Here is a 10,518-nt window from a genome sequence, read left to right as displayed (position 1 = left end):
TAGCATTTCTTAATTGCCGATAGTTCCTTTTACTTTCTTCATCATTAGCATTCTTATATTTTCTACGTTCATCCATCAGCTGCAATATATCGTCTGAAACCCAAGGTTTTCTACCAGTTCTCTTTATTCCGCCTAAGTTTGCTTCTGCTGATTTAAGAATTTCCTTTTTAACATTCTCCCATTCTTCTTCTACATTTTCTACCTTATCTTTTTTACTCAGACCTCTTGCGATGTCCTCCTCGAAAATCTTCTTTACCTCCTCTTCCTCAAGCTTCTCTAAATTCCACCGATTCATCTGACAACTTTTCTTCAGGTTTTTAAACCCCAATCTACATTTCATTATCACCAAATTATGGTCGCTATCAATGTCTGCTCCAGGGTAAGTTTTGCAGTCAACGAGTTGATTTTTAAATCTTTGCTTAACCATGATATAATCTATCTGATACCTTGCAGTATCGCCTGGCTTTTTCCAAGTGTATATTCTTCTATTATGATTTTTAAATTGGGTGTTGGCAATTACTAAATTATACTTCGTGCAAAACTCTATAAGTCGGTTCCCTCTTTCATTCCTTTTGCCCAGCCCGTATTCACCCACTATATTTCCTTCCTTGCCTTTTCCAATGCTTGCATTCCAATCTCCAACTATTATTAAATTTTCATCTCCTTTTACGTGTTTAATTGCTTCATCAATCTCTTCGTATACACACTCTACCTCATCATCATCATGGGCGCTTGTAGGCATATAAACGTTAACAATCGTTGTCGGTTTAGGTTTTGATTTTATCCTTATTACAATGATTCTATCGCTATGCGTTTTGAAATACTCCACTTTCCTCCCTATCTTCTTGTTCATCACGAAACCTACTCCTGCCTGCCCATTATTTGACGCTGAGTTAATTACTCTAAAATCACCTGACCAAAAGTCGCCTTCCTCTTCCCACCGAACCTCACTAATTCCTACTATATCCACATTCACCCTATCCATTTCCCTTTTTAAATTTTCTAGCCTACCAACCTTTTTTAAGCTTCTAACATTCCACGCTCCGACTCGTAGAATGTTATTTTTTAATTTTCTGGTGACCCCTTCCTTAGTAGTCCCCACCCGGAGATCCGAACGGGGGACTATTTTACCTCCGGAATATTTTACCCAGGAAGGCGCCTCCATTATTGATATGTGAAAATGCAGAGAGCCACATTTTCTTGGAAAAAAGCAGCTGTAGTTTTCCATTGCTTTCAGCTGCGCAGTACTCAGAGGACTGAGTGATGTTGATACGGCCGTTTAAGTCATTGTGACTCACGCCCCTAACAACTACTGAAAGAGCTGCTGCCCTCTTTCAGGAATCATTCCTTAGTCTGGCTCTCAACAGATACCTCTCTGATATGGTTGCACCTTCGGTCCAGCTACTCTGTATCCCTGAGCACTCAAGCCCCCTCACCAACGGCAAGGTCTCATGATTCATAGAGGAGGCATATAACAAATAAGACCCAAGTAAATAAAAATTTAACAATAATTTTTATTTTTAATTACATTGTAAGAAAACCTTTTACACATTCTTCAAAATTAGGGGTCCGATTTTTTCTGGTGTAGAAACAAATAAATACCATTTTTGATAAGGCATAGCTTTTGTACAAATATATGCTTTTTTTTCAAAGCATGTTTTATCACAGAAAAAACTTAATTGTTTATAGTTTTGGATTTCTCATTTCTGAGCCCACGTAGCGCCTCTTTTAAAACACATAAAATGTTATATCCATATTAATTTTTTTTTAAATGTCTATCCTAGTCCTAGGATCACAAAATAATAGAATAATAATGTCTTATTTCTTACCACCGTTCTGATAGCCCTTTAAATTAACAAAAAAAAATTAAGATTTTTAACCATTCTTTTGCAAAATGTATTCTACCTTTGGTTAAAGAAACCTAATAACATTCAGATGGTTTAGACTTTTCCCCAGACTCTAATCCTCCTAACCTCCTCAATTAACAAATGACATTCAAACCATTTTCCTTAAAAATTAATTTTCCCTTCAAGGTCAACTAAGTAACTTAATGGTACTTGAGTTTCAGATCCCCTTGCCTCTAGCCCATTTTAATATACAAAAACATTACAATAGCAAATCGTTCCTCTTGAAAAACCGTTTTACTCTGAAGAAAACATAAATATTCAATGATGACAATGAATTTTGAGACAACAGTAGTAAAGGGGGACTTTAGCCCTTCTCAATGAACAAAAATTGAAATATATTCTATCTTTTAAAATCTGTTTCACTTTCAAGAACTTGTACAAAACCTAGTGATATTAAAGAGGTTTTTCCAACTACAAAAACTGTCACCAGATTAATGGAAAATGCCATATTGTGATCTAACCATCCTTATCATACCTATTTATCATGGTAGATAACTATCAGTTAAGTTTTTGTTCATATCAAAACAATGGTTTAAAGTTAAGTAGACCTTAACCAAAACTGAGATATAATTTCTTAAAAGATTATCTTTTAATAAAAAAAAATATTCATAGGAGGTCATTCCTCCAATTAAAAATTTTTATTAAATTCATTCAGGACTCGCATAAAAATTATAATTGCAAAAATAAAGTATTGAAAATTTACATTGCTTTTTTGAAATTCCAAACAGAACTATTTTCCCATTGTTTAACTAAATAATTTTTAATTATCTATTCGCTCTAATGTAATTCAGCAAAATGTTTAATTTAAGAAAAACTTGAAATTTAACACTATTTATTTATTACAAAAAGTAAATAAAAAAAGTTAAAAATAAATCAACTGTGCATAATAAAGGTTATTAATAGTTACTAGTGCATTCTCAAACACATTTTTATGTGGAAATCGACTGTTCGAATTTTTGCTACGAACACCCGGGTGAAGCATAGTATTTCAGCTAGAAAATAAATAAAAGGGAAATCCATGTTACGTTATTACTATCATTTTTGTTGATTATCGGGATAAATACAAAAATCTCTCGATCTACAACAAGCGTTTAATGTCGATTATATCGACAACATAACCTTGCTATTACGTATAGAAGTAATCCGTCGTTTATATTTTACAAATTTGTGTTTTAACAAACTAAGTCATGGAAATGTTATCGTTTAATTTAGATTTTAATTATACATTGTATTGTAACTTAGCAGTGGGTGTTAAAAATCTAAAAGACGTTAAAAAGTCAGTTATAAACGGTGATTTAAAGTGTGCTTTAATTAATCCTAAATATATAATTGATGTATTTCAAATTGCAGTTGCCGCAAATAGAGCTATTGTTACGCAAAATACCGATAAATTACTAACAAAGACCATATATACTGAAATAATATACAATTTATCTCCTTCGAAAACTATTAAAGATGCAATTGCTAATTTTGGTGTTAATGATGTAGATACTTCATTTCTTGTTTGTGTTGTCGGTAATTCTGCTGCAGAATGTGAAAAAACTGCTAATGAAGTTTGTAAAAAAATTGATGCTACATTTAAATTTCCGAGTTCTTATGAACTAAAAAATTTGACTGATGAAAATACAGTTTTGAAATGTTATAAAATATCTCCAGAAGAACTGAAAGTTTCGAATCTACTGAATTCTGTAGTTACAAGAATATCTAGTAAAGGATTTAAATAAAGGTTTTATTATAATTGTAATTTATTTAATTATTTTATAGTTGCTATTGACCGTATAAATATTTCAATTACTGTTAAGTAATCCCATTTTTCATAGTAGTCGTGAAAGTAGTTTTAAAGGATTGTAGGTGTTTTCTTGTGGTTCATGTCTTCAATATTTGATATAATATCTGTATTAACTTTTTAATGAGTTGTTAGAGGTATTATCAGAAAAATGATTAATTATATTATTCAGAATAAGCAAGTGTAATTTGTCAGAATTAATTGAGTCTGGTGATGTCAGTATTAACTGGCAAGTCATATACTAAATATAATATACTTAATTTGTTAGCACAATTAACGTTGTTTAAAACTATAAACTTTACATTTATATAACAGTATATTTTCTATAGATTTTATTTTGAACTAGGTAATTATATACAATTTCACTCATTTTTGATTTTGTTGAAATTTGGAATATACCTTATTTAGGATCTAAATTATTTGTTACAATCAAAATTATTTCTTTGAAACTCGTTTCACCTGAATTATATCGCTCGTAAGTTACACAGTCACTTCACCAAAAACAATTCAGCACTGTAAAAAATAACGTACATTATTCAGACTGAATAATTTGGTTTCAGTGAAATTAAGTTAGAAATGAGATTAGATTCATGTAAGGCTATATTAAATTAGGTTAAATGTGCAATGGTACAATTAGGTTAGGTTAAATGGTAAATATGCAAGATACATTATTCACATAGTAAATAACTTGGTTTAAATAAAATTTGAGTTAAGGTTAGGTTGGTTGATAAGAAATTTATAAATTTGACACAAACTTACTGCCATTTATGCAATAAGTCACAACAGCTCAACTTATCGTTAAGTAAATCTAACCTTTTCCTATCTAAATTTAATTGAAACCAAATTATTTAGTCAACAAATAATGTGTAGTGCAAAATAAAATTTTGGGTGTACTTTTTGCTGTTAACTTGCTCAGGTGAAAGGCATTTCTGAAGAATAATTTCAATTGTACAAAATAACTCTGGTTCCTAAATAAGGTATTTTACAAATTTCATCAAAAAGAGAGAAGTCCATAACTGTATGTAATTACCAAATTTACATGTTGTGAGTAATATATTTACATTACCTTTTTTATTCAGAAGTTAATTTTATTGTTTTGTGAAGTATTTGAGTGTTTTTATTCCCATGGGGAAATCCATATTGGTATATCTAATGTAATATTTATTAATAATGTAATATTGGTGTGTTTAGTATAGTATCTGCTGTGTATCCTACAGCAGATTAATTAATACACTCCAAGGTTGTTGGAATTTGATAATATATTATACTCATATGATCTTTGACATGTTTATAGATTTGAAAACAACATTATAATATTTTCCTTGAAATTTTGCCTGTTTCGCTTAAATTTTAGTTGGAAAATCTTAATTTTTTTTTTTTTGTTTGATTGTTTTAGTCTTTGTTCTATATATTTTAAAAGAGTGCATATGTAGCCATTAACCTATGCTAGGATTTTACTGTGTTGTTTCTTTATCATAAGTATTTTCATTTTTGTTAGAGTAAGTTTTTGGCAGTTATTGAGTTTTCTGCATAGTAATTTTTAAAGTTTGCTTATTGTTTACTTCAGATGTAGTGAATATAAAAAGTTGAATATTCTATTCATTTTATACAGTGATTTGATGCTTATATATGTAGTTTGTCAATGATTTTAAGGAAAGTATCCACATCCTCAACATGCCTAAACAATAAAAAATGTGATTAGTGCTTAAATTATTTTTATCACATATTAACACTTCAAGATAAACAATCTTGCACATTAATGATGAAGGGACAGTAATGCTAAAAAAATTCTCCTAGAACACACATTTAGAGAAAGTTACGTTTTTAACGTTATAATTGGTGGTTAATTTTGCCCAATTCTCATTGTACTATTTTTTTTGGAATCTGGAAACTAATTTTTTGGTACTTTATGAAAAATACTCATATGTTAAAGAATAACAGATTGGATCTTCATTTGGTGAAGAAATCTTCTTATCAATTTAGTAATGTAGGAAATTGATTGATAATTAAAAATTATTATACAAGGGTGGTTTAGAAAGTAACTTATGTTTGTGTCTAGCATGGAGATGCTGGGGATAGAGCCACCCTCTTGGCGTCAAAACATTTCTACACGCATCAAGTTGCTGTAGCATGTGGCCTGTGATTTTTCTACTTTGTTCATTGTGAATTATTGAAATGTGCGCTTCAATAGAAAATCCGAGTTGTGAAGTATATTCAGTGATTAGGTTTTTACTGGCAAAAAACCTCGAATCAATTGAAATTCATCGGCAAGTTTGTGAGGTGTACAGAGATGGAATAATGAGTTAAGGTGGAGTGAGGCAGTAATGCATTTATTTTAAAAATGGCCTCACCATTGTTCATGGTGAGGACTCCAGTGGTTGGCCTAGCCTTGTGACTGATGATGAAAATCAATGATAAAATTCGTGAAAATTGCCGAATTACGATTATGGAATCTCGCTTCATTTACCCCAAATTTCACAAAGTTTAATGCATGAAATTATATTGGGGAAACTTGGTTATCACAAGTTTTGTGCAAGATGGGTACCAAAAATCGAAGGCAGCAGATTTCTACAGAGAAGGAATTGAAAAGCTTGTGCATCATTATGTAAAATGGCGACTATGTAGAAAAATAGTTTAAGATTGTCTCTTTAATGTATAATAAAATTTCTATTTTTTATTTCAAAACATAAGTTACTTTCTGGACAGCCCTCGTATGTAGTATATAATAATATTTTTTTTCAGATTATTTACTAAGTAAGTAATTTGTTAATTTCTGAAGAAACAATTTAACTTAAATCTTTTAAAACTGTTTTTAAATCAACTATAGTATATTTCAAAAATTAAAGTTATAAAAATGTATCCGAGGCTTCACTAGCTATTATTTTTTATTTAGTCTAAAAGCTAACTCAGATTCAAGTAAAATTTTTATAACTTTAATCTTTAAAAAATACACATAAAATGTAAAAAAGGGTTATATTTACGAGGGTAAGTCAATTATTATCCACAGTGTAGTTATAAATTTTATTGCAATACAAATAGGAAACTTACATGTACATCATTTTTCAACATAGTCCCCTTGCATTTCAACGCACTTGGTCCATCGTTGCACAAGTTTCCTGATGCCCTCATAAAAGGTTTTCGGTTGAGCTGTGAGCCAGGAATGCACCACTTCTTTCACTGTTTCGTCCGAGGTAAATTGACGGCCCCTTAATGCCTCCATGAGTGGACCAAACAAATGGTAGTCAGAAGGGGCAAGATCAAGACTATACGGAGGACGAGCCAGTATTTTGAAGTTGAGTTTCTGGAGCGTTTCAGCAGTGTGGGCAGCAGTATGAGGACGGGGATTGTCGTGCAACAACACAACACCTTTTGACAGCAGTCCTTGGCGTTTGCTTCGAATTACATGCTTCAGCTTGGCAGTAAGCATCTCACTATAATGTACACTGTTAATTGCCGTGTCCCTTTCCTCATAATGTTCCCTTACTGGGCCTTGTGAATCCCAAAAAACTGTAACCGTCAGCTTTCCTGCGGACGGTTGGGTCTTGAACATTTTTTTGCAAGGTGAATTTGGATGTTTCCATTCCATACTCTGCCGTTTATTCTCTGGCTCGTAATGATGGATCCATGTTTCGTCACCAGTCTTGCCATCCCCATCTTGCCAACCCATCTTGCACAGATTTTATGAAACCCAAGTCTGTTGTGGATGATTTCGTAAACAGAAACATGATTAATTTGCAGACGACGTGCCACTTCATCAATAGTTACTCGTCTGTCTAAGAAAACCATGTCACATGCACGCTCAATGTTATCCTCATTTGTGGCGGTAAACGGTCGTCCGGCTCCTAAGTCGTGTGTAATACTTGTGCAACCATTTTTTTAATTTTTCAATCCATTTGTAGATACTCTTGCAGTAACACTGTTCCCATACTGTACCGAAAATCTTCGATGAATTTCGGCCCCTGATACACCTTCCAACCACAAAAAACGGATCACTGAACGTTGTTCTTCTTTGGTGCAAACAGAAAGCAGAACAGCCACGGTTAACAGCAGAGCAGTGATAATGGAACTAACCTAGCAGCATCAAACCTGCCCAGACATAACAAAAATTAAACCATACATGCGTCATCTACGCAACACGACAGTACTACCAACATAAACAAAAATATAACTAAATTGCGGATAATAATTGACTTACCCTCGTATTAAACGTACTGCACAATGGATATCAGATTTCATCTTAATAGATTTTACTTTTAGAGAAACCTTTAATCATTAATCTCAATGAATGTAAGCAATATCTGATTCCAATAAAGAATATATGGGTAATCTATTCTTCAGATAGGAAGAATGTATATTTAGAAAATAATACTGTGGATATTGAATTACATGTTTTCTTTTATTAATTTCATACTGCTTAGAGCGTTGATTCCCAAAGTGGTCCAGGTGGACCCCCAGGGGTCCAGGGGAGACTCGACGGGGGTCTACGTTGGCGTGACAAAAAAATGGGGGTTCACAATTCGTAAGCGGGGTCCACGAAAATTCATCTGGTTTCGATAGTGAAGAACTAAAATGTTGGCTTGACTTTGCGTACCAATCTAGGCAGATTATGTTTTGAGAAGCTCAGCGACTGTTACTTGTAAAAACTTGTATGTACCAGATTCAGTACATATTCAGTTTTTGGAAGCTGTTAGTTCGTGTAACTCAGCCGTAACGCAAATTTTCATAGTTAGAGCTAATCTTCACATTTTCCGTCGACTGGAAATATGGTAGAAATGTAGCTGCAGGGGGTCCACCGGAACCAGCAAAATTTTGAAAGTGGTCTATGAGAAAAATAAGTTTGGGAACCTCTGGTTTAGAGTGATTCATTTTTGTATGTATAGATTTTTTAATGCTCCTTAAAAATATGTTTGCATTGTGAAGTCAAATCAAGAATTATGTTCTGTCTATCAAGATTTATGTTCTGTTCTGTAGTGTTTCAAGTAATAATATATTTTTCATTTAGTGCTCAGGTAGAATTTAAAATAAAGATGTATTATTTCTTTGAACGTATTTTGACAAAGTCTTCCAGCTATCAGCTAAGTGAATAAATCTGAAATACATGCAACTCTTGATTAATTTTCTTATTATTTTTTATTTATTAATTATCTACTCACATTACATTTTCATTATTATAACTCTATTATGTGTAAAATTCTTCTTCATCTCAGCAGTATGTGTAGTATTTTTCCTCATCGACAAACTCAAACCCAGAGATTTGTGATATAATTATTTACGGCAATTACTTGATCAATGCCAAATTTTTTCATACTGATTTATGATTATGTTAATGACAGAAAAAGTAAATATCGACATAAATTGACGGTCAGAAATGCAAAATAAACCATAACCAAAATTAATAGTTGTCAGAGTTGAACTATGAGTCAGCCATTGAAGATGTCTGAAGGCATTCTTCGTAAGGTGACGACTCTTTGTCATACACATGTAGTGTGGTCTCTCTCTGTAGTGACTATATTTCCGTATAAATTTGGCCATCTTACAAGATGGATTGAAGTATTTATCATACCTTGGTAATTTATTCCAAACCTTTCTCCACAGGACAGATTAGCATCTGAACAGGTCTTGATAACTCACAAAATGGATAGCTAATTACTAGCTACTTGATAACACGGCCTGTACTTGACCTTTGTCCAAATATGTTTCTGACATTTAGATCTTGTGTTTTCCTGATCCTAAGCATATCTAATTGCTCAGAATTACTTAATTACATAATGTTGGATAATTCCCTTTCATATATTGAATCTGATTTTTAATTTTTTAAATAAAAACAAATTTCATAAAATTTAAAAAACCTTCAATCATAGATGACAATTATTACATCTACTGGTAAAAATTATATAATGAACATGAATTATAATATTTTTCCATGAACATTGGCCGTATTTTTTCTACAAGATTTTGCCTCAAACTCTTTTCTCCAGTCAATCTCTTCACTTTGTACCCTTTCAGCGTACCTAATTTTTAATATTCTTCCTTAACATAATTTTCCAAAGCTTCTATTCATTTTTGACTTTGCTTTTGTCCATTTTTCTCTGCCATAAGCACTACACTCCTAACAAATTCTTAAAAAAATGTCTATTTAATTCCTAAATCTATAATATCAGCATATTTCTTCATAAACATGTTTTTAGTTTATGCAAATCTACCCTTAATATCAATATTTTGTCCATTTTTTGTAATTTTACTACTGAAATAAAAGAATTCTATGATGAGTAGAATCTTCTGGTATCTTAATATATAAGTCTTCATTATTTTCATTTCTGTGTAATTTGTAATCTTTGTACAGCATAGGCTTACAACTCAATCAAGTGTAAGAATAAAACAGAAACAATTCTTCTGCTAAATATGTTTTCAAATTAACTTTTTTTAATAAAATAATGAATCTTTTTATCTTGTCACTATACTTTTACTCCATTCTTGAACTTTATTTTAGCTTTTTTTATTGCTTCTTACAAATGGAAATTAAAAAGTAAAAAGGCAAAATCCTTCTTTTTCAACTTTCTGTAATGAGGTTTGTCTTTCCTCATTTTTTATTTTATTATAGCAATAAAATTATTGTTAAAATAATAAATAATTTCTTCCTTCACTATATTTCAACCCTAGATTTCTTACAACTATAAATATTTTTAAATTTAAACAATATTAACTCAAAATAACAGTCTAACAAAAAAAAGTTTATCAATTTGATATCTTAGTAATTCTCTTTGATAGCTTATAAATGAATATATATCAATAAACATAAAAAGGTTAAAAAAAAACCAATTGTGA

General features: G+C 31.4%; 1 protein-coding gene across 1 annotated transcript; it reads left to right on the top strand.

Moving 5' to 3' along the window:
- Nucleotides 1-2,852: 2,852 nt before the first annotated feature.
- LOC142332391 (EKC/KEOPS complex subunit TPRKB-like) lies at nucleotides 2,853-5,291 on the top strand. Its single transcript, XM_075378816.1, has one exon. The coding sequence runs from the start codon at nucleotides 3,095-3,097 to the stop codon at nucleotides 3,629-3,631; it is 537 nt and encodes a 178-aa protein (XP_075234931.1). The 5' UTR covers nucleotides 2,853-3,094; the 3' UTR covers nucleotides 3,632-5,291.
- The last annotated feature ends 5,227 nt before the right edge of the window (nucleotides 5,292-10,518 follow it).

Source organism: Lycorma delicatula, chromosome 11, assembly GCF_047948215.1.
Source record: "Lycorma delicatula isolate Av1 chromosome 11, ASM4794821v1, whole genome shotgun sequence".
Taxonomy (NCBI): Eukaryota; Metazoa; Arthropoda; class Insecta; order Hemiptera; family Fulgoridae; genus Lycorma; species Lycorma delicatula.
Note: the sequence above shows the minus strand (reverse complement) of the source record. Positions and strands in the feature narration are given on the sequence as shown.

Coding starts and splice junctions, on each gene's coding strand:
- LOC142332391 (XM_075378816.1), top strand. CDS start 3,095: ATGGAAATGTTATCGTTTAATTTAGATTTTAATTATACATTGTATTGT.